General features: G+C 34.8%; 6 protein-coding genes across 8 annotated transcripts; all 6 read left to right on the top strand.

The window, feature by feature from the left end:
* Positions 1–2,514: 2,514 nt before the first annotated feature.
* Positions 2,515–4,880, top strand: LOC133696557 (uncharacterized). Its single transcript, XM_062118775.1, has 5 exons — positions 2,515–2,838; positions 3,200–3,502; positions 3,765–3,926; positions 4,406–4,489; positions 4,567–4,880. The coding sequence occupies exons 1-5, from the start codon at positions 2,605–2,607 to the stop codon at positions 4,672–4,674; spliced, it is 891 nt and encodes a 296-aa protein (XP_061974759.1). The 5' UTR covers positions 2,515–2,604; the 3' UTR covers positions 4,675–4,880.
* Positions 4,881–5,016: 136 nt separating this feature from the next.
* Positions 5,017–6,673, top strand: LOC133696558 (heavy metal-associated isoprenylated plant protein 37-like). Its single transcript, XM_062118776.1, has 3 exons — positions 5,017–5,421; positions 5,524–5,599; positions 5,721–6,673. The coding sequence occupies exons 1-3, from the start codon at positions 5,383–5,385 to the stop codon at positions 6,491–6,493; spliced, it is 888 nt and encodes a 295-aa protein (XP_061974760.1). The 5' UTR covers positions 5,017–5,382; the 3' UTR covers positions 6,494–6,673.
* A 995-nt stretch (positions 6,674–7,668) lies between these two features.
* Positions 7,669–10,801, top strand: LOC133696139 (serine/threonine-protein kinase RHS3-like). Its single transcript, XM_062118201.1, has 4 exons — positions 7,669–7,747; positions 7,915–7,991; positions 8,115–8,971; positions 9,759–10,801. Exons 1-4 carry the CDS (start codon positions 7,702–7,704, stop codon positions 10,633–10,635), a joined length of 1,857 nt encoding a protein of 618 aa, XP_061974185.1. The 5' UTR covers positions 7,669–7,701; the 3' UTR covers positions 10,636–10,801.
* A 2,139-nt stretch (positions 10,802–12,940) lies between these two features.
* On the top strand, positions 12,941–16,643 carry LOC133696140 (isocitrate dehydrogenase [NADP]-like). Of its 2 annotated transcripts, none has more exons than XM_062118202.1 (16): positions 12,941–13,151; positions 13,425–13,468; positions 13,577–13,686; positions 13,876–13,913; positions 14,012–14,089; positions 14,184–14,237; positions 14,334–14,435; positions 14,584–14,675; positions 14,783–14,886; positions 15,006–15,074; positions 15,153–15,268; positions 15,420–15,454; positions 15,538–15,680; positions 15,809–15,931; positions 16,024–16,173; positions 16,356–16,643. In XM_062118202.1, the coding sequence occupies exons 1-15, from the start codon at positions 13,067–13,069 to the stop codon at positions 16,115–16,117; spliced, it is 1,287 nt and encodes a 428-aa protein (XP_061974186.1). In that variant the 5' UTR covers positions 12,941–13,066; the 3' UTR covers positions 16,118–16,173; positions 16,356–16,643. The 2 variants fall into 2 exon arrangements, with proteins under 2 accessions (XP_061974186.1, XP_061974187.1); XM_062118203.1 differs by lacking the exon at positions 12,941–13,151 and adding an exon at positions 13,171–13,344.
* A 1,613-nt stretch (positions 16,644–18,256) lies between these two features.
* On the top strand, positions 18,257–21,715 carry LOC133697769 (uncharacterized). 2 transcript variants are annotated; one of them, XM_062120531.1, is made up of 5 exons: positions 18,257–18,661; positions 18,751–18,885; positions 18,985–19,022; positions 19,134–19,200; positions 21,215–21,715. In XM_062120531.1, exons 1-5 carry the CDS (start codon positions 18,485–18,487, stop codon positions 21,602–21,604), a joined length of 807 nt encoding a protein of 268 aa, XP_061976515.1. In that variant the 5' UTR covers positions 18,257–18,484; the 3' UTR covers positions 21,605–21,715. The 2 variants fall into 2 exon arrangements, with proteins under 2 accessions (XP_061976515.1, XP_061976516.1); XM_062120532.1 differs by lacking the exons at positions 18,985–19,022; positions 19,134–19,200 and having other exon boundaries at positions 18,266–18,661.
* Positions 21,716–21,854: 139 nt separating this feature from the next.
* LOC133697771 (uncharacterized) lies at positions 21,855–22,643 on the top strand. The gene has a single exon (XM_062120533.1). It carries the CDS (start codon positions 22,302–22,304, stop codon positions 22,539–22,541), a length of 240 nt encoding a protein of 79 aa, XP_061976517.1. The 5' UTR covers positions 21,855–22,301; the 3' UTR covers positions 22,542–22,643.
* Positions 22,644–24,136: the final 1,493 nt, after the last annotated feature.

Genomic DNA, 24,136 nt, shown 5'->3' with positions numbered 1-24,136 from the left:
CAAGACCTTTTTAACTCTGGGTTGCAGTGCACAAGGTTATCGATGTGCTGCTCTGCTACCCCTGCCTTCAGCTGTCTCCTCTAACATGGGCTGTATGAGGCCCGAATCAAAGCAGGTTTGAACCAAGTGGATGAGCCCCTTTTGCGGCGCAATTGCTTCCGTACCTTTATGGCCCAACATTCTTTGCCCATAGAGTATTTAGTAATTTTCACTACTGCTTTGTTCGATAGACGGAGAGGGAAGCGCGCAAAAAACCAAACTTGTTTTGTTTTGTATACTTTTCAGAGACTTTTTAAGATTCCGTCTTTTAACTAAAAGAGGAGGGAGGCAGTCAAATATATTTTCCAGGTTTAGTTCGACCGTGTCAGAAAACGGGATGGCGAAAGAATGTTGGGCGTCTGTATTGATTCTTTTTTTAAAAAAAAATTTTGTAGATTCTTTTTTAATTCTTTACGTCTTTTTTTTTTTAAAAAAAAAACTGTTTGTATTGATTTATTTATTTATTTTTGTTCTTAAGAGTGATTGAAATGTGAGGGTTTTGCTAATTTAGTGGCTAGTCGGTTCTCTTTCTGAAGTGATTGAAAAATTGAAATGTGAGGCTTCACTTAATTATTAATTATTATATAATCGAGGGATTGATTTGAGATTTCGAAAAATTATTTGGAGTTGAAAGTCGCATGTGATAGACACGTGAAGATTAAACACAATTGCTGATGACGCGGAGACTTAAATTAAAGAATTTTGATCCTTTGAAAACCTAATTGGAGAATTTTCTTTTTCTTGAAGACTGAAATGAAAATCAATACATAGTTTAGGATTAATTTGAGATTTCTCCAATTCCTCTATCCTACTTTATATTTAAAGAAAAAAAATAGACAATTAACTAATACTCTAAAAGGTGTGGTAGCTTTCTCACGGCACATTCTTTTTTTTTTATTTGATTTTGTTTTTTTTTCTGTTTTGTCTTTCTTTTTTTTCATATTTTTTCCGCCTTTTCCCTTCTTTTTTGGGCTTTACAGGTTTTTTATCTTTTTTTTTATTGTCTTCTTTTTTTTATTTTTTTTTTATTTTTTATTTTTATCTTTTTTTTAAATTATTTTTGTCAATTTTTTTTTATATTGAACTGGTTGAAAATTTAGTTCTGAAGTTTTTTTAAAAAAACATTATGAATTACTATAATGTTTTTCTACATGACTTGTTTTTTTATGATTTTTTTTCAAAATAGTCTTTGTCAATTTTGTTTTGTAGTTTATTTTTAAATACTGTGGATTGTTACAATGTTTCCCCATATGATTTTTGTTTTGCTATAGTGTTTTCCCACATGTTTTTTTTTCAAAATTATCTTTGTCAAATTTATTTTTTTAATATTGAGCTGTTGAGAATTACAACTGTATATTTTTTCACTTGTTTTTTTTCTTTTTTTCCCAAAATTGTCTTCTTCTTTTTTTATTTTTTTTTGTTTTTTTTTTCATAATCATTTTTGTTGATTTTATTTTTTTAATATGGAGTTAGTTGAAAATTTAGCTTTGTAGTTTTTTTTCTTTAAAACACTTATGGATTGTTACAGTGTTTTCCCACATTGTTTTTTTTTTTTATGATTTCTTTTTAATTTTTTTTTCCAAAATTGTCTTTGTCAGTTTTATTTTTTTTTATATTGAGTTGGTTGAGAATTTAACTTCATAATTTTTTTTCTTTAAAACACTATGGATTGCTACAGTGTTTTCCTATATGATTTTTTTTAAATTATCTTTATTGATTTTATTATTTTTAATATTAAGCTGGTTGAGAATTTTAACTGTAGATTTTATCATGAAACACTATAGATTGTTACGTTGTTTCCTTGCATTATTTTTTTTGTTATGATTTTTTTTAAAATTTTATCTGTTCATTTTATTTTTTTAATATTAATCTAGTTAAGAATTTAGTTTTGTAGTTTTTTCTTGAAGACATTATAGATTCCAACAATTTTTCTCCATATATTTTTTATTATTTTTTTCACAAACCCACAACAACACATAAATATGCCACAAGTTGTAAAATCACATGGGCATGCCGTCTAGTTAAAATGTATGTAATGTAAGTTATGAAGTTAAATTTAAGATTTTAAAGTTATCAAAAACATGTGGTCGAGTCTATACTAATAAAAAATAATTAAACTAGTATAATTTGAGATTATTTATTAATTATAAAATAATAAATACTGTAACTAACAAAACTTTATATATATATATATGAACCAAAAGAAAACATCATTTACAATTAAATATTATTTTTTTGATAAATTAAGATGCTAGGTAGTTTCTTTTTCACTTATAAGTAGATAAATATTATTTTAAAAATTATACTATAATTATAAATGATATTTAAACTATTAATTAAATTAAATTAAATTGATAGCTTAATTTAAAATGTGCAAAGCATAATCCATTGAAACTAGGAGTAGAATGGAAAACAAGGCAAGGGTAAAGGTGTAAAAGGACAATGGCCCACAAACAAAACTCAGTTACCCTTCAAAGCTTTGCACGTTTTTAGTTGACCTTTCGTTTCAGCTTCGTCTCCAAAACAGAAGAACTTCCTTTTTAACTCCACAGAATCACTTCACAAATGGGAAAGAAGTTTGTGAAATACTTTGTGGTGGACGCATTCACTGACTCGGCTTTCAAGGGAAACCCAGCTGCTGTATGTTTATTTGACTATGAAAAGGATGAAAAATGGCTACAAGCTGTGGCGGCTGAGTTCAATATCTCCGAGACATGTTACTTGACACCAATCACTACTGATGTTGCTGTCACTTCCAATCCTAGGTTCCGTCTTAAATGGTTCACTCCTGTTGCCGAGGTCAACACTTCTTTTTTCTTGTTAGTTTTTTTTTTGTAAATGTATTTTCAACTAGTAAGTGATTGCTCTTTTTGTGGGTGATTAATTTTTATTGTCGTTAGGAGTGTAAACTACTTCTGGATCAATCGGGTGGCGTGGTTTTGAATATTTTTGGCCAATTCGATGGTTTCATTCATTTACATGGAAGACACTAACAAGTTCATTACTTTTTAATGGCCCTTAAACAAACAACAATTTTTAGCTACAATTTTACTAACTGTATTGTACTGTATGACAAATGCAAGTTTTCCTGTTTGTATTTTGCTGTGGATGATTTATAATAAAGAGGGATTCTGAATTATTATCCTTTCCCCATTCACAGGTTAAGCTTTGTGGCCATGCAACATTAGCTGCTTCACACGCACTATTTTCAAATGGCTTGGTCAATTCTGACATTATTGAATTTGACACGCTATCTGGGATCCTAACTGCTAAGAAAGTTCCTGAAAGTATCAACCCTGAGAATGTCTCGAATGGTGAAGCAAAAGAGAGCTTTCTCATTGAATTAGATTTCCCAATTGTCCCAACGACGGAGTTCTCGATAGACGCCGTGTCGATTTCTAAGGCACTGAATTCTGCTCCAATAATTGATCTCAAGAAGACTACAACCTTCGGTGACCTCTTCGTAATACCGCCAATTCCCTTTCTATTTAATGTTTTGTTATTTACATTTTTATACTTCCGTTTGCAACTCTTATTCGTTATGTTCTCACATAAATTTGCAACTAAGCACTGACCTTACTTTAAAAGAGTAATGTTTTGTTAGCATGAATGGCTCGAACCTTCCATGTATGTCATTTTTTGTATCCGGATATGATACCATATGTATTCGGTTGAATGTTGAGTTCATTTGTGTACCAAAAATAATAGCCTGTCCTTTTTTGCAGGTTGTCTTGCCGTCTGGTAAAGATGTTGCAGAAATAAATCCAGAATTTGGCGAGATACTTAAATGTCCTGGAAGGGGGGTAATTGTTTCTGGAGTTGCTCCACCAGAGTCTGGATTTGATTTTTATAGCCGTTTCTTCTGCCCAAAACTTGGGATTAATGAGGTAATTTTATTGGCATTTTGTCTCATTCATCAGAATGCTCTTCAGACTTCTAATTCTAAATACCCTCCATTGCAGTAAAGATATTCCTAATTGATTGAAGTAATTGAAAGAAGTTCCTGACATTAAATATCAGGCCTTCACCAAATCTGATGAGTATTATACCTGCAAATTGAATAGAACATGATGGCCAAAATGTTAAGGATGCTGACAGCTAAATTCTTTCATCCGCTTTGTATGCTTTACCACCTTAAAGACTGTCCTGAATCTAGGTTACCTGACCAGCATCAATTTTGATACCTTAATGGATAAACCCACCTGATTTGTCTTCTTTTGCTGAATCCCTTCATTGCTGAATGTTGTTGGTCCAGAAAACACTGAATTTTCAGTAACTGAAAATAGACGGTGAAACTTTGACCGCTCTCGCTAAATAAAACTGTATCTGTGAATACTTCCTCATTTTACAAGTTTGAATTCTTCAGGATCCTGTTTGTGGGAGTGCACATTGTGCGTTAGCACCTTATTGGAGCAAGAAACTTGGAAAGTGTGATTTTATGGCATATCAGGTAGTCCCTCCCCTTCCTCTCTCAAAGATAGTAGTCTTAGAAAATCATACATTGCTTACTTTGTTTATCTTCTTCAGGCATCTCCTAGGACTGGGATATTGGACATCCACGTAGATGAGCAGAACCAGAGAGTGTTGCTGCGGGGGAAAGCTGTTACTGTGATGGAAGGCTCTGTACTGGTTTAGATTTGATGTTGGATTCCGTTGTGCTTGTATGAGAAAATAAATGACAATTATTGAATTGCATATTTCCTTTGTATTTCAATTACAACTTTTGATTTGAAAACTTGTATGGTGCCTTTTCACTACACACTTATTTTCTCCTGAAGTTTGCCCTGGGTGCCCTTCAACTTATTAAATGAAATCATCAGCTAATATCTTGTTTGTTATCACACCTTAAAAAATTCATTAATTCTGGTATCATCAATTGATTTTGGAAATTATACTTCGTTATTCCGTTTGACTGTTGTAGATTTCTTAACAAATCCGGAACATTGGTTGCATGATAATGGCTTGATCTTGCTGGAATTTGATTCCCGAGAAACTAATAAAAGAGTTGAACGTTGTCCAACTTCCCAGGCATAAAAAATTATCATTGAAGGCTTTCATCATTCTTAGTTAACGTCTTACATGTCTGCACTACAATATTTGAGCAATCCAGCATCATGAACGCATATAGCTGCACCATAAATACTCGCATGACACTGATTTTGTATTTATTTCTACATTTACATAGAGATCTTTATATGCAAATAAATGTCACCGCGTCCCCCCTGGTTTTTCAAGGCATCTCTATCAGCCTTCTGAACAAAGAATAAAACGCACTCTCTGGGGGCGACGGGACAAGTAACTAACTCGCAACTTTTGTCTGTTAAGGACTACAGCAAATTTCCTATGGAACGTGAGCCGTTTGCCCCTTCAGTTGCTCCTCAGGTATTACAAAGAATGTCCAATGAAATGTGCTCAGATTGCAACTTTTTATTTTTTTCCTTTTCTTTTTGTTGTTAAGTATACATGTTTGAAATATGGCTGCAGACATGTGTCCTGAAAATGAATTTTGCATGTGGAAATTGCCACAAGAAGATCAGGAAACAATTGCAGAAAACTCAAGGTCTCTTTTTTACTGGTCTATTATGCTGCACAGCCTTCTTCTAGTCATGTATACGAAGAAACCAAAAGATTGAACTGCTATGCACCGAATTTGTTACGTTTTTCCTTTTTTCATTTGCTAGGTGTGCACTCCATCCACATAGATGCGAATGAAGGGAAGGTGACAGTCTCAAGTACAGTAGACCCTCATGTACTTATAGAAGAGTTTGCAAAGATTGGGAAGAAAGCACATCTTCTATGGGAACCAAGACCTCTCTTGATGAACCAAAACAACGCTGATAACAGAGGTAAGAGAGTTCAAGATGCACTTTTTGATGCTCAACAAAATGGAATCGATCTGGATCAGCTGGCTCAACTGCAAAAATTCGCTGAGAATAAAAGGTTGAAACTTTTGGAGCTAAACCAAACCAACAACATAAAGATGACCTTCAATGACAACGGTGATATCAGTCATATTGATCATGCCACGGACATCAATACAAACAATTTGCACGAGCCTAAAGGGAGTAATGGAGCTATGAATGGGCACAACCCACCACCTCTGAATACATTTGGTCAAGGCCAATATGGTAATATCGGTGGTGCGAGCAGCAGCAGAGGTCCTGCTCCCTTTGGTAATGGTAGTGGTGGATGTGATCCCACAACGAAAAATGTACCTCCTTGTTGCCACGCTTTTGAGTTCAGCTGTGGCGGCAATAGATGGGGTGAGGAGAAGGCTCAAAGGCCTCTACTGCCACCCAACTGTGATCCTACTGGTCCAATGCCAACATGCAACCATGGTCCTTCCGGGGCAACACCACCAAATCACTATGCTCCTCATGGATTGCAACCGGTGAATATCCTACACGTAGATGTAAACTGTGGTGGGGGTCATAAAACTTGCCGGGTGATGTGAGCTACAGCTTGTGCTGCAGGCTATGATTAGGTTAACGAATAATAAACCATGTTCTGTTGTTGCAAATCCACACGTGAACTTGGCATTCACGACACATTATTTCTTAGAGGGAAGCAATTTCATTATATATTTCGATTTGTAATGTACTAAAATCTTTTCCCCCCTCGATATTGGCAAAGAGCGCACTTCAACTTATGAAATAAACAATGTTGACATTTTTTTTAGCAAAGCTGCATTTTTGTTTACTTGTGCATACGTTGCCAATGAGGCAATGACGATATAACAGCAAATCTCAACGAGAATGCAGAGCTGGAGAGTAGTGGTGGGCAGAGAGGATGTGAAATGAAGAAGGACCTCTATTTTCCCTATTTTTCACAAAACAATAAGGAGGATTAAACGGATATCCACCCCTTATTCATAGCTATGACCGTTTCCCCTTCTTTTTATTTCCTCTCCCCACGTAGTTTAGTAGTTACAAAGCTTGAAGAGCTAGCTAGAATAGAATATGGTACTTGGGTGTTCCTTTTATTTTATTTTATTTTATTTTTGCTTTATTTATGGGAATTTGTTTCCACAAAACTCTCCGAATCTTGAAAAACCAATACTAAAATATTCAAATAAAGACTAACAACAAAATCCACTCCTGCTATGATGACGACGACGAGTGGTGGTCCATATAAAATCCAACTCATTCTCATTTGCTTTCGTTTTTACATTTTAACTTTGTAACCACCACCACCATTTTATTTATTTATTTAGACAGTTTCTCTCTTTGCAGATTATGCAATGAAATACCATTTTCCCTTCCATCTCAAGCCAGATGCAATCATAACCAATAACATGTTTCTTTTGTTAATGCAATTTTGAGATTCTGCTGGTTGGTCTGCAATCTCTTCAATGTGTTTCTTCATTTGAGTTTCTTTTTGTTATGGCATTTTCATTGATCTTTTGTTCTGTTTACAATCCCTTTGTTCCCTTTTTATTGTACATTGTGGATACTTGTCATCCTACGTCACAGAATGTTGTCAATCCCACGTTGAGATGCACATATTTTAATCGATGATCGAATTTGTATATGTTTTCTCATAATACGTGCACACCACACACAAATTATAGGTACCTTAATCGTTGGTTATGAGCTCCGTATATGCTATGATATTCAATGCAATGCAACCTTTCCGATCAAAATTGAAAGTTAACATTTAACAATGTACAATTCTTTAGCAGCTCGCAAAAAAACTACTGTTTCAGATGGTAACCTTCTACCATTGTTCCAGGAATAGGAGCAGGGTTTTTTTTTTTTTTTTTTTTGTTGTTGCTGCTGCTGTTGCTGATGTATATTTGAGAAATCGGTTTTAAGGCATCGGTCTATTTCATTGTGAAACTAATGGATTTGCATTTCTTTCTTTTTTGGCAATCAGGAATTCCTGTTAAGGGGTGGTCTCGTGTTGCGCCATCAATGTCTTCTAAGCCTGACAAAGGGCCTGACTCATACGAGGTATGTTTAAGCTCATAATTGTTGTCCTTGCGGGCTGTGATTTAAAATGTGACGGATTTTGCAAATTTGTGCAACTTGTTGCGTTCTTTTGTGATTAATACATCATTCTGTGTACTTTTGCAGATGAGTTGCATGCCACGAAAAGTAGTAGAAAGTGAAACAAAGAAGATGGAGGGGTTTAGCAAGAGTATTGATGCCAATATAATCTGTAACAATCCTCTTTACCAAGAACCCAAGAAAACGGATCTAATAGGAAAATACAGTGCAAATTCAGGTTCTGGTTCACCAAGGGAAACCAGATTTACCAAGATTACTGAAAATGTAACTTTTAATCGTCACTTAGATCCCAAAAAGATGGATCCATTAAGCAGGCCTGTGGGAAATGCTAGTGCTAATCAAAGCGCGATTCAAAGCCCAAGAACACCTTCAAAAACCACTTCAGCAGCAGCTGGAGCAACAGCAACAGCTGCATTGCCAGCAAACATGAAGACAAACGAAGCAAAGACTTTTAGTTCCATTACCAACCATGCCAATTTGAGTGGCAGAAGCTCTACCCGTTCCAACAGTTTAGAGAGCGCCGGTGGGGCAAACAAGCCCCACACAGGGGGTGATGTCAGATGGGAAGCCATTCAGTTTGCCACTGCCAGAGGTACAATCGGTCTTAGCAACTTTAGGCTTCTCAAGCGCCTTGGATACGGTGACATTGGTAGTGTCTATCTTGTTGAGCTTAGAGGGACTAATGCCCATTTTGCTATGAAAGTAATGGACAAGGCTTCTCTTGCAAGTAGAAACAAGCTATTGAGGGCACAGACTGAAAAGGAGATTCTTGGACTTCTTGACCACCCATTCTTGCCCACTTTATATACTTATTTCGAGACTGATAAGTTCTACTGCATTGTCATGGAATTCTGCAGTGGAGGTAATCTTCATTCTCTTCGGCAGAAGCAACCTAACAAGCATTTTACTGAGGAAGCAGCACGGTGAGTCCTCATTTTCTGCTATGTTTTTTCTTTATATCATCAAAACTTGTGATATTGAGCTTTGTAGTTATATTCTAACAAACATTATCTGAATATTGGTCTTCAGTCTGCCAGTCTGACGATGTGTTAATTATATGCTGATATAGGATTCTGCCAATTTTGCAATAATGGAGGCTTAGGTTAGATCAGCAGCAGTTCGGGACCTTGCATCTTTCCCAGCATTGTTCACAATCTGTGCTCGCTAGTTTTTATTTTTACATAATCATGCTGCTTCTAGCGCCTTTATGTTGCATAATTGGACCTAGAAAGTTACATTTTACAAGTTATTTCAAGCACAGTTGAATGCAAAGATGTTGCTGTTAAAGGTTGATCGACTATATGATTATGCTAATTCTCCAAAATCCAAGCCCTCACCCCTTCTCCATTTAAAATGGATAGAAATTAAACCGTTACCCTTGACTTTGCAGTTGGATTTGATAGTGATGGGATACATAAAATACCATTATCATAAACATTAATTTCAAGAAAAAAAAAGGGAAAAACTATAGACATAGTGGCTATTCTCCTTCACCCTTGGTAGAGAAATTTTCTATGTTTCTGACAGGTTCATCATATGTAAGTCGATCAATGGTGTCTTTGGTCTCAGATTTGTTGGAAACAAAAGCTGAATCTTTTCTTTCATGAATCAAATGATCAAAATTGTTTTTTTTTCGCTTTTCACGTAACAAATTCCTTAGTTCTTGTGCAAATGGATGTGAGATGTTCTAAGTTATTTTGCTGTTAACAGATTTTATGCATCAGAGGTGTTGTTGGCACTTGAATATCTGCACATGTTAGGCATAGTATACAGAGATTTGAAGCCAGAAAATTTGCTAGTTAGAGACGAAGGACATATCATGCTCTCAGACTTTGATTTATCGCTTCGTTGCTCGGTTAGTCCAACCCTTGTCAAGTCTTCATCTGTGCATGTAAACAGCGGCAGCGGCGGCGGCGGCGGCGGCATCTTGGATGATGAATCTGTAGTGCAAGGTTGTATGCAACCATCAACATTTTTCCCACGCATATTGCCTGGTAAAAAGAATCGAAAATCCAAATCAGACTTTGGACTCTTCGTTGGAGGGTCAATGCCAGAATTAATGGCAGAGCCTACAAACGTACGATCGATGTCATTTGTTGGCACACACGAGTACCTGGCCCCTGAGATCATACGCGGAGAAGGTCATGGCAGTGCAGTGGACTGGTGGACTTTCGGCATCTTCTTATATGAGCTATTGCATGGAACAACACCCTTCAAAGGACAAGGAAACAGAGCTACATTATTCAATGTTGTTGGGCAGCCATTGAGATTTCCAGAGAATCCACAGGTCAGCATGGTGGCTCGTGATCTGATAAGAGGACTTCTAGTGAAAGAACCCCATAAAAGAATTGCATACAAAAGGGGTGCCACAGAGATAAAACAGCATCCATTTTTCGAAGGAGTGAACTGGGCTCTAGTCAGAAGTGCCTTGCCTCCACACATACCCGAATCCGTAGACTTCTCACAATATGCTAGCAAAGAAGCACCCCCAGCTGACAAGAAAGGGCCAGACGTTGGAGGTGATAAGAACGATGTTAGTCCTCCTGAAAATAAAAATGAATCTTATATAGAGTTTGAATACTTTTAGGAACAATCCCTTTCCATATTTTGCCCGATCCATAACTTGCAATCTATGAGAGAAACTGAAAGTGTACAAAGAAAATTTCTTTAGGGTGTGTCTACAAGGCTTTTGTTCTCCAAAATTGCATTGATTAAGGAATTTTTTTATTATTGTACAAGGTTGCCTTCTTTAATCTCTCACGTATTATTGTATTATTTGGATGACCTATACAAAAATTTATATTTTTTTAATTTGGTTTTCAAATATTTTTTTAGTGTTTTAATTCTAATTGAAAATCAATTGATTTTGATTTTTTATGAAAATATAAAATTAAAAGAAAAAAGACTGAAATGAAAAAGACATCAAATATGGATTTTATGCCATGAGTTTCGTAAAAAATATACTTTAATCCCTGAGCTTTAAAAATCATGTAAATTATACAATTTCAGTAACTCAAAATGATTTGTTTTGATCTAGATGGGGCTGGCCTGACTTATGATTTTTTTTTATTTTTTTAATTAATGGTTTTTTCTCTAAATTTTTTAAATTTATATTTAAATTAGTGCTTATTCTATATTTTATTTTGTTTGGAGAGAAATGCTTATTTTTTTAGTTATATATTTAAATTTGAAGAGTTTTTTTAATTCATGCATAATTTTTTTTATCTTTTGTATTGGTGAACTTTATTTTTGAAAATAAAAAAAATTATTTTCAAATAATATTTCTAATATGTGCAGTCATACATGATTTTTTTGTTCCTTGTTATTTTATTCGATCAATGTAATTTATGCCTTTATTTCTATTATCGTTTTCTTAAATAAAAAAATTATTTTAATAAATAAATTTAGCAAACACAACCAAGTAAATATTCTGTCATTTAAAATTAAATATCTTCATCTACATTTGTCTCTCGATTTTTCAAGTTTTATTTTTAAGTATCGTTAATGACTTATTTATTTGCACATATAGTTCTTAATTTATTTAATTACATGAATGCATAATTGTTTTTATTTGAACTTAGATTTTTTAAACTAAAAAAATACTTTGAAAAAACTTAGATATACATTTTTTATAGGAAATAAAAATATTTGACCCCTAGTTTTCAAAGCAGGTACAATTTGGAACTAGTTTAAATAAATAAATTGTGTTTTTCAATGATTCAAGTATAATAATGTTAAAAATTTAAAAAAAAAAACTACAAAACATAATTTAATATGTTTTCAATTTAAAGATATTTTTTTAAAAATCAATCATGTTGCAAGATACATACTTAGGGGTGTGTAAAAAAAATGTGGTAGTGGTTATTTTTTAAAGAGTTTTTTGCTTAGAAATATATTAAAATATTATTTTTTTTATTTTTTTAAATTTATTTTTGACATTAACATATCACAACTATGAAAAAATATTAAAAACATTAATTTAGAACAAAATAAATAAATCTTAATAAAAAAACAAGTGGAAATTCAATGCTAAAGAACCTCTTAATCTTATAATGTACCCATCATGCTGAAAGACAATATGAAAAACTGAACTTATGACAACAACACAAACGTGATGATGTTAATGTTTAGCACCCAACAAAGAGCTACGTCCTAAGACAGCTTTGTCTAGCGAAGGAAGAGACTTGTTTTTTTTTTTTTTTTTATTTGGGTTCAATTCTCTTTGTGTATATGGATATGAACTTACCTGTTTACTAGACTTGTAGAATGTTCAGTGAGCCTGGAGATTAATCGTGGTGCACGTAAGCTAACTCGAACACCCAAGTTATTAAAAAAAAAGAGATGGAAACGAGATGATGAGATGTAGTAACAATGATTTTTTTTAATTAATTTAATAAAAATAATTTTAAAAAATAAAAAAATAATTTTTTTAAATAAAAAACAAGATATAAATAAAAAGCATATCTCAATTACAATAATGAATAATAAACACAAATTTAACTAGATTTTGTATTTTGCACCCTCATGACATGACATGAGTCTCATGAGTATATTTAATAGTGTGGTAACGATTGTTTTTCAAATAACTTCTCGTACTGAAATGCATGCCAATAATATCTTTTTATTTTTTAAAAATTATTTTTGATATTAGTATATCAAAAATATTCAAAATATATAAACTATATTAAATTTTAACTAAAAAATTTAAATTTTAAAAAAATACGGTTCGTATCACATTCTTAATGAGTTTCTTCTCGAGATGATGCTCCTAGTCATGCAATACAAAACAAAAGCAGGTTTGGTGTAATAGACAGAGCCCAGTGGGCTTTGGAAACTGGAGCAACTAAAATCTGGCAGTTTTTTAGTCATTACACTTTAGTGGCAACGGCACCGATATAAAAACACAAACTCACTCAGACAGACACGCTCCACCCAACGATCATTTTGCCTCGTTTTTTCTTACGTCTCTTAATTTCCAACGAGTAGTTGTAGTTGTAGTTGTAGTTGTTAGTTGTTTTATGATTGCAGTGATCACGCAGAGACAGCAAGTGAAAATGGCATTCGATAAAATTAAGGTCACCAATCCCATCGTTGAAATGGACGGTTTGTTCTCTCCAATTTTCTTCTTCTTCTTCTTTACATTCTTTGCGTGGGATGATATATAACTATCAAACTGAGTGTCTCAATTTCAAAACCCAGTACAGTAGTTTTTTTCTGGGTTTTGATTACGATTTTCTGCCCTCACTCACTTTGGATCACTTTGTCACTTGACTGACCATGATGTTAAATTGGGAAGGTCAGCTTATAAATTTTGGAGCCTTGCTTTTGGAATTATAAATACATGATTGTTATGATCTCTTTTTCTTATCTACACAGGAGATGAAATGACTAGAGTTATTTGGAAATCAATCAAGGACAAGGTCTTTTTTCGTCTTCTAAATGCTTTTTGTTGTTTTGGGAACAACCCCATGGTGCCTTATTATATGATTCTTCTTGTTGTTTTTGGTACTTGGTTTTATGTTTTACAGCTTATTTTCCCATTTTTGGATTTGGATATCAAGTATTTTGACCTTGGCCTGCCTAATCGGGATGCTACAGATGATAGAGTTACCGTTGAAAGTGCTGAGGCGACTCTCAAGTATGCGATATTTCTTTGGTTCTTTTGTTTTTACGAGTTCCTCTTCAACAATACTATGCTTTGCTAACTACCATCACCATCCTTCATGGTGATGTTATTATTTAATATTTTTTCATACCTACTAGCTAAATCGACTCAGAATTATGCTAAAGACTGAAACTTTTTCTATTTTGTCCCTATTCGTTGTAGATATAATGTGGCTATTAAGTGTGCAACAATAACTCCAGGTATACTGACTCTTTTAAGGATCGTGGACAGACTTGTACGTGGTTTTTTTTTGTTGATCATTGCTGAACTTAAGGTAGTTTGCTTTGTTGTCTGATAGATGAAGGCCGTGTTAAGGAGTTTAACTTGAAAAATATGTGGAAGAGTCCAAATGGGACAATTCGCAACATTTTAAATGGTGAATGAACTTGCCTTATTTATGTTTTACTGCCTCTTTAATCTCCTGTATTTACTATGGAGCCTAACTTCTTCTTTTTTTGGCTATACTACAGGTACGGTTTTTAGAGAACCAATTATCTGCAAAAACATTCCAAGGCTTGTTTCAGGTCTGCAATGACTTTTTGATTTTCTGTTTGATTTGGGATCATTTTTCTATTGATTGAAAACAAGACTGCAACACAAGCTTTTTTTTTCCCTTTCAGGTTGGACCAAGCCAATCTGCATAGGAAGGCATGCCTTTGGTGACCAGTACAGAGCAACTGATACAGTTATCCAAGGACCTGGCAAACTGAAGCTAGTATTTGGTAAATTTCCTGTTTCCAACAGTTGGCTCTAAAATTCACTACTTTTGGGTTCTTGCAAATTGCATGTTAATTTCACTTTTGTGGGAGACTTGCAAAACTGCTGCAAGTTACATATCTCATCATGTCAAGGTTATTGCAATTTATGCAGTACCTGATGGACACAATGAAAAGACAGAGTTTGAGGTTTTCAAATTCAAAGGAGCTGGAGGTGTAGCTCTGTCTATGTATAACACTGATGAGGTTCTGATTCTTTTTTTCTTCGTTTCTTTCTTTTCTTTTGTTTTTCTTTTCTTCCTTTTCCTTTAGAAGTCATTAACTGTTATTGTTCCATTTGATTTGGAAAACAGTCCATCCAGGCTTTTGCTGAAGCTTCAATGAATACTGCTTACTTGAAAAAGTGGCCACTTTATCTTAGCACAAAAAATACCATTCTTAAAAAATATGATGGAAGGTAATATGTTGGGATGGATGATTTAGGTCATTGATCTTGAACTTGCTTCTTTTATGAGAAATTACATGGCTGGCATTCATCTTCTTTATTGACATTTTCCTAATTTGACTTTTCTGAAGATTCAAGGACATATTCCAGGAAGTTTATGAAACTCAATGGAAATCCAAGTTTGAGGCTGCAGGAATTTGGTGAGAATTTTTGTGCAGATGGTGGTTAGTTTGGCCAATTTGAGGAACCTGTTATTTACTCACATTGTTGAATTGTAGGTATGAACATCGTCTCATCGATGATATGGTTGCTTATGCACTCAAAAGTGAAGGGGGTTATGTATGGGCATGTAAAAATTATGATGGAGATGTGCAGAGTGATTTCTTAGCCCAAGGTTTGGATCACGTTTGCTGATTACCCTAGCAACAGTACCTATCTATCTTCTTTTGTTGCCTTTGTGGTTAGCGAATTGTTCTGGAGGGTTGACACTGAGGAATTCAGTGCTTTGTTGAATCTTCTTAAACAATTTTTTTTTATGGGTACAGGATTTGGATCTCTTGGGTTGATGACTTCAGTATTGGTATATCTGCGGTGTTCGTTTTTATATTTAATTGTTTTCCTCTCCTTTGAATTTTTTATATAAAAATCTCAATTGGATTCCAGGTGTGCCCAGATGGAAAGACAATTGAAGCAGAAGCAGCCCATGGCACGGTTACTCGCCATTACCGTGTTCATCAGAAAGGAGGTGAAACCAGCACCAACAGCATAGCATCGATTTTTGCATGGTCAAGAGGTCTTGCACACAGGTAATTTAATAGTGCTTAATCAGACGACACAATGTCTATGCTGACTATATTGTTTGAATTTCCAAGAATGGGATTATCTACAGCCCTTGAAACCTTGGATGAGAACTTGACCATGATCATATTATCAGGGCAAAGTTGGATGGCAATGTCAAACTATTGGATTTTACTGCAAAACTAGAAGCATCCTGCATTGGAGCTGTCGAGTCAGGGAAGATGACCAAGGATCTTGCACTTCTTATTCATGGTCCCAGGTAAGGAACGAAATAAAAAAAGGTGATTTCATTTTGAAGTTTCGCTATCGCTCTTGAGCTTTCACTAGTCTAAAAGCCTTGTACCCATGCAGAGTTAGTAGGTCTCAATTTCTGAACACAGAGGAGTTCATTGATGCCGTAGCTGAGGAGCTTAGGGCAAGATTGTCAGTCAAAGCAAAGCTGTAAAATTATGTCTTCTAACCTGGCAATAATATTTACCCAGAAGTTGGGTTCAACTCGCGGTATATTTTTCTTGGTTTTTTCCTACCCTAAACTCTTTCCTCATCCGTTATCTATGTTTTGGGTTTCTGTTTCATTGCTGCAAGAGGGAATGGGATAAAATTAAGAGGTCTAATCCTTTTTGGGAAGTTGAGATTGAGGTTGGCTAGCAAGTTTTGACATTTCTGGTTGATTGTTCTTGCAGGCCTGGAAAGGGACTACCAAAGACCGGGCTGCCTGGTGGGAGATTGAATGGGGTTCTTATTTAACTCGAAATGTGTTTGAAGTGAATCAGCATGATATCTCATGAGAATTGATGATTGATTGCTCTCTTGGACACTGCTACTGTTATTTCTATGAATTCAGTTCTTAAATTTCATTTCCTTTTTGGCCAAGAAACAGCGAAGAAAGACAGGCAACTCTTCTTGCCTTGGATTGTGCGATAATTTTTCCAAGCAATTACTTCCGATAAATTATATATGCTTTGAGGTTTCATCTAGTGTTCAAGCATGGCGTCAAAAAATACTGTCTCGGGCAAATGAGTCGTTAGAAATTTCAAGTTACTGAACTTCGTATTGAACTGGGCACTGAGAATTCAAGTCTCATGTTTGCTGCGGAGGAAAAACAAAAAAAACTGTTACTTATTTTCTATCTTGAAACCGGAGTAAATCTTTTTTTTTCAGGGTAAATAAGCATTACAATAATAATTAAATTATTGATATTACTTGCCAGGAATATGATGTCTTTAAAATATTTATTAAGGGTCATTTAATACTTATAATCAATTATATATTTTTTTTGTTTGGAATTTATCGTAAATGTTTAAAAATACTATTACATAAAATAATATTTATTTTTTTATGTTTTTAACATAAATCGAAAATAATATAATCTAATAAATCCATTCAAATAATGACTTAGGGGTGCTCTAAAATTACTTGCTAGCCAGCAGATCTTTTAAAAAAAAACGTGCCGTAAATCTTTATGCGCATGTAAGTAAATTATTGGACTGGAAAGTGAAATATCATTGCGTGTATAGTTTACTTTACATCCATTTTTATTGGTGGCTCATATCCACTTGGCCATCTCGAGTCCGGTTTGATTCGGTAGGTCAACTCGGGATCCAGCCAATTTAAGGTTGAAACTGGACCAGATTGAAGAAAAAATAGAGAAAAAAAAATTTGGTATGACCTAATTAACCTAGCAAGAGCCAGTCAAAAACCCGGTTGCAACCCATTGACTTTTAATTTTTTACTAAAACAACATCATTTTAATTTTAAAAAAATTAATCCAGGTGACCCGGTAAAAACCTAATAACCCCATTAAAACCCGAAACTCAAGTCTTAGACCGGGTCAGGTCTGAAAACTATGATCTCTGGCATAAACTCTTAGCCACCACACCCAATTAATTTTAGAAAAGAGAAAGTATTGACCATGTTTAATGGTTGTTTTAAAAATATTTTTTATTTAAAAATATATTAAAATGATATATTTTTTATTATTTAAAAATTTATTTTTGATACTAATATATTAAAATAATTTTAAAATATTAAAAAAATAATTTTAATTTTTTTTTGAAATTTTAATGAGAAATAAATTAAAACTGAATGTCAAACACCTCGCCACGGTGACGTACTTACTGTATATATAATTCAGTAAAATTTTGAGACTTCTTAAAACTAATGCATCTCAATTCTCCTATTTAAGTGCTCATTTTTTTGTTTTCTAAAATTATTCTTAAAAAGCTTTCTATATAAAAAATATTAAGTTAATATTTTTTTAAATAATTTTTAGATGATTTAATCTATTAATATTTAAAATAAAAAATATTATTTTAATGTAATTTTTATTAAAAAATTATTTTTACAAAAATTACCATAATTACATTAATAATCACACATATTAAAATTAAAAACACGTTTATATTATAATAATTATTGTATTTTAAAGTGTTTTTTAAATATATTAAAATAATTTTTTTATTTTTAAAAATTTATTTTGATACTAATATGTTAAAATATAATTTTAAAAAAATTATTTAAAAAAAAAACACTTTGACTTGGCAGATCTTTAAAAATACATGTACTTTATTAAATATACAATAGTCTTTATCTAAGGTGGCCCGGACCCCTCACCCTCACCCGTAACCACCACTACTCTACCAAGAGGAGGATTATTTTTCCAATTCTCCTCCACACAGCCTTATTTTGATGAGGGGCCATTACCAATTGGGTAAAATACTAACCAATATCAAAGTGGAGAGTGGAAACCCAATTGGGTGGATGAGCTTGATACTGTGCGGTTGACCGGTCGGAAAGAGTGAGAGAGGGAATAATGGCGTTGCAGTGTTGGAGCTCCGCTTCTAACCTGACATATCCAAATCTAAGCACTCTCTTTTCGGATTCCAAACCTTACAATTTTCCTCGTTTTAGAAAACCCAGAAAGCCAGCCAAACTCACTTGCTTCCTCAAACTTGGTGTCGAGGATATTGCGGAAATAGCTCACAACAAGGTACTTTCTTTGGCTTAAAAGTTTCTTGCTTTTTTTTTCTTTGGCTTATTTGATGATGCTTTCTTTAATATGTAATAAATACAATATAGGTAGTGATAGCAGCTGTTGTATCAGCGGCCATTGGTCAACTCTCAAAGCCATACACTTGTGTACTTTTATATGGCAAAGATTTTGATTTCAAGACTACTTTTCAAGCTGGTGGATTTCCTTCTACTCATTCCTCTGTATGTTCTTTATTTCTTCTTATTTTTCCAATACTTAGTTCTGCTTGTTTTGGGGGGGTCATGTTTTCCTTATTTTGCTACTTTTTTTGTGATTTATAGTCAGTGGTGGCTGCTGCTACATGTCTTGCTCTTGAAAGGTGATTAATCAAATCCCCTTTACTGCCATTGCATTTTTCTGTTTCTAGTTTCTTTTAATTTTGTGAATTGATGCACGCTAAGTAGTAAAAATTTCAATTATTTGACTACAGGGGCTTCTCCGATTCGATTTTTGGCCTCGCTGTGGTTTATGCCTTCCTTGTCATGTATGATGCACAGGTGTTCAGTTGCTCTTCTTTCTTTTTTCAATTAATTTTTTATTAAAGGCACTCAAATCTTGAGCTATAAGCTAAAATCCTTGACCTCATGAATAAATAAATGGTGTTATGAAGAATGTTATTCTTTATCATGTATTCTAATGTGTAAAATAAGGATCAGCACTAAGGTTCTTGTTGTTTATAATGGTATTCACTTTTGAGAAACGATATTCATTTGGTGTGAATAGAGTATAGGTTACACGAGTCTCGAATGCTAGCCATACATTTTTTTACAGTATCGTTTAGCATACAAATCACATCATGGAACATATCTACAACAATAATGTAATCAAATTTTGATTGAGGGTTTCTTGGAGAGCATACGAGGTAATCCCCTGTAGAAGTCATGGGTTGTCGCAAAATTAACCCTGTCAAAAAATATTTTTGACCCTATAGACTGGGATTGAATTTTCTCAAGCACTCTGACCTCAAGCGTCCATTTTATTCTGGTGGAGATGGTATGCTTGATAGCTTAGAAGAAAATTAGGTGGTGACCAGAGCAGTTGATTTTTGGATGTTGATGTCTGGATGTTAATTGAACTTATTCTTTTTAATTCACCATGAGCACACCTTTTAGAAACTTCCAAATTAGGGAAGCAGCTGTGACAAAGTTTTGCAGAAAATTTACTTGTTTAAGCTTATATATGTTAACTGAAGTCAAGGTGGGGCTTATTTTAACCCAAAGATGGATTGGTTCCTTTGAGCTTTGATTTTTGTAGGATTCCTCTGGATCTAGTATGCTTTCAAGAATATTGGTAGTTTCTCAATGGATGTCTACAGTGGTGGAATGAAACCTTTCCCATATGCTAACAAGCCTATTCTATCTGACCAATTGCTGATTGCAGTTAGCTTCTCACTAGTCTAGCATAAAAACTCGTTAGGAAATTTGGTCAAGGGTCTTACTCAAATGAACTGATCTCTGACTAAACACGAGCTATCAATTTGGACCTTGTTCATCCATGAACCAATTGAGTATAGACTCGAGGGGAAGAAAACATTTGCTATGTTTGGATTCTTGATTTGGGATTATAACTTTGCTGAGTACATTTTACTGTTAAACAAATGTTTTCTTATGCTGTGGATTCGGCTTCAAGCTCTAACTGAAGTGGGGAAAGGGAGCACCGGATGTGATGATCAGTTGAGATTAAACTCAGAAATCGTGTTCTACTGGTGAGAAAACATTCACTTGGATTGCCTTGTGTGGATTGTGGTTTTTTGCTGTTCTGCATCCATGTGGGGGGGGGGGGGGGGGGTTCCTAGACTTTCTCACTCTAGATGGGGTTGACATGGATATCATAGGGACAGATCTTGCTGCTGGAATTCTTTTCACTTTCCAGTCTTTGATTTTGGTTGAGTTTGGGCTGAAACTTAGCTTTAAGAGTGCCTTTGTTTTGTGCATCTTCCATGAATTGCTTGCGAGGAAAAAAGCAAATGAAAATGGGGTGACGCTCCTGCTACACAGCCGTTGTGAGGCTAATTTGTTTTATGTGGTCATTTTTGTAAGGAATCATTTCATATTTGGATTTTTTTTCTTATGAATCATATATATTTAGAACAACATCACCTGTAACCTTCTGCAAAATCATTCGAATGACTGCTGATTGGTAACATTTATTTGTTCTATTTCCTAATTCTAACATGCAAAATAAGCATTTACCTTTCCCTTTTGAGTTCTTTTTTGCAAAAACTTTAGACCAATTGCATTCTTTGCTCCACCTTCAGTGTGGATTTTTTTATATCACCGTCCAAGTGGAAGGAAGGGTGATGAGATTTTTGTTCTCTGCATTTTTTGTTCAGTCAGAAAAGGAGGTACTTATTGGTACTGCTCAAAATCATACCCAGTTCTTGGAGGACCTACTTCATTTGTTCCTCCGTGATTTGTTTTCTTTTCTTATATTAGGATCTTCATTTGATTAATAGAATAATAATGTGGTTGGATTCAGAGCTTGATCTGAAAATAGCTTTTACTTTTGCAGGGAGTGAGAAGAGAAGTTGGAAATCATGCGAAAGCATTAAACAAAATGCTACCCAAGACTGAAGTTAACTCAAAGGTTTGCAGTAGAGATGATCTGATTGATTCTCAGGAAGCACCTGAGGAAAACCTTGGTGCCCTTTTATCCAAAGAGAAAAGGACTTTTTTGCCAAATTCCACAAACTCTCCTTTATTACTTGAAACAGAGAACAAAACAAGACAAACTAGTCAGAGATTGGCATTTTCGAGCTTAACAGCTGCTGAAGAAGCAACAGAGAAGATCCCCTGTAGTTCAGCTCCTTTGAAAGAATCAATTGGCCACACAGAGGTTGAAGTTATAGCCGGTGCTTTGTTAGGTTTCTTTGTGAGCGTCGCAGTCTATACTATTTTGTGATATCATCTTCATTTTTTATTTTTCAATTCATTGCTGCATTCAGACATATTGTTAGAAAATCATCTATATTTACTAAGATCATAGTTAGATAAGATTGAGACTGGATTCAAATTCTTGTCACAACACATACTAATTTTGTGCAAGCTTGTGTTTGTTCCTAGCTATTTTTAAGATTGAAATACCGTTGCATCCCCACAATTCATCAGCTATAAGTAACCCCAAAAGGAGAGAGTGAGCTTTAACGAAAAAATTGCATATACGATCCTTAAATTAGCAGGTTAAAGTGAGAGGGCCGAAGTCAGAATGTATGCCAAACTCAACGATCAATGCCTTGCAGAAACATCACTTGTGATTTGCTGCTCTTGCTCCTCCCCCCTTGAGGAGTTTGATCCTAACGTCAACAGCAAGGCTGGTGGTGCCAAGTAGTAATATTGCTGGTGCCACACGTTGCAGAACAGAGTGCCATATTTGATGGGGATTGGTAGCATGGATGCCATGTGGCTTCGCTTGCTATCGACGTGTTTTTATTTGGTTGGACCTCAATGTTTGTCAAAATCCCCTAGACTACAGTGTTTATGAAGACAAAAGGTCATGCCATATTTAGTGCATATATAAGGTCTTCTTGACGCTGCTATATCTGTATCGAAACCACTTGAAAACTCAGAAAGAAGAGCTAAAGAAAGGAAGGCAATAGGAAATGTCAGGGGCACAGGGAGCACAGCCGCCGGGCAGTACAACAGCAACAACATACGAGTCAGTGCCAGGGGGGGAGAACAAGACCAGAGTTAAGGTGGACTCAAAGGAGGATCAGGGCGCGATCCAGATCGACAAACTCCAGGAGAAGGTTCCTGACGCCGCTGGCGAAGGAGGCCCTGTCTTTGGCGCTGGCAAAGATGAAAATAAGAAAGACTTGGGAGTTACTGGCACTGGCGAGTAGCTAGCCTAGCTTGGTTTCCCTACAAGTTGCTGCATCATTTGTTAAAATTGAACTTGTGTTGAGTTTATAAATTTTTTAAAATAAGAAATTATTCTCTATCAATTATCTCACAACTTGATTGCTTTTTTATTTTATCTTCTATGAAAAAAGGGAGCTTATTTATAGAATACAAGCTGTTAAGTAAAAACCTGATATTTATCATATATTTCAAGGTAGTAAAATGTAATTAACCAAAGACTATAAGAAGTCAAGATTTAAGAGAGGCCTGGAATAAGACTTTCTTTTCATTGTCATGTCAGGTGGGTTTTGATTTAGAACATTTCCCCGGACACAACGTTTTCAAATTGTCAAGAATAAAATCCTTCGTCTCCTGCAATTAATTTGAGATTGCTAATTGATAAACCCTTAAAATATCACCCTCGAGCATGCAGGACCAAGTAAAATCATAAAGTCTTGCTAATCTAGAGGTGTTCCATCACCATTTGCCAAGACTATGGCCATCAATGTCTCGGCTTCCATGACTCGTGACAATGGATTCCACACAAAGCCTAAAAACTTGCAGTTTTAATCATAGGAGAGCAAATTGAGAGGGAATGGAAACATTAGTGACGAAAAAAATCCTGAATAATGCTCTAACAGGGGTCGCTAGTGCTACAATTATAATTAGAAATGGGAATGGAAGTGTTGCTGATTCAGCACCATTTTCTAAAGGGCAGAGGCTACTGCCTCTGATGTACAGGTTTTATTACCTTTGTTGCAGTAAATGAAGATGACAGTGGTATGGCTTCGAGTAGCAGGGGAAGGGACAGATGTCAGGGTTAGGGGCAGGGGTGGTAGAGGTGAATGAAATTGACAGTGCTCTAGTTTTGTATAGAAGGGGAAAAGGCAGACATGGCAGGGGAAGGGGCAGAGGAAAAGGAAGATCATATGAAATTAGCACGTCCGAAAGTGCAAGCCTTGGCGATTCACAAAAAGTTTGTCACGGTCTGACATCTTTCTTCTCCAAATCCCCCTGTATCCTTGCCAATTCCTCTTGCAATTTCACCCCATCCATTCTCCTTTCAAGTTTCAGCAACCTGACAACTGGCTTCCTCTGTATCAGGAACAGCCTTGTTATTTTCAGCCCCCGAACTTCTGCATCTAGCTGTTAGCTCCCTCTCGGTATTCCTCGAGGTAATTACCACTTTTTTAGCTCTTTCACGCGGAGGAGGATCTGTAAATTCATAGAACTACCTTTTATATTCTGGACGAGGACAAGCATGAAATTTAATTCCAGGTTGGTTGTCAATCCAAGATATTTATATTAGGGTTTTTCCTCATACCAACACAGCATGTCTAAACTTTCATATTTCAATAATGGCTGTCTATATATATATATATTATTAGAAATTTTTTGATATTACTATTAAACTTGGTATAATGATTCAAACTTGAAAAATATTGATCTAATTTTTTATTCAGCTCAAGTTTTAAATTAAATCATACAAAAGTTATCCCGATAATATATTTTCAACTGAAAAATCAAAGGAAAAAAAAAAAAAACTTATCAGGTCAGTGGCGGAGCCAGAGTATTTTAAATGAGGGAGCAAATTAAT

Source organism: Populus nigra, chromosome 6, assembly GCF_951802175.1.
Source record: "Populus nigra chromosome 6, ddPopNigr1.1, whole genome shotgun sequence".
Classification (NCBI taxonomy): domain Eukaryota; kingdom Viridiplantae; phylum Streptophyta; class Magnoliopsida; order Malpighiales; family Salicaceae; genus Populus; species Populus nigra.
The sequence above is the reverse complement of the archived record's forward strand: the minus strand, read 5'-3'. Positions and strand labels throughout refer to the sequence as shown.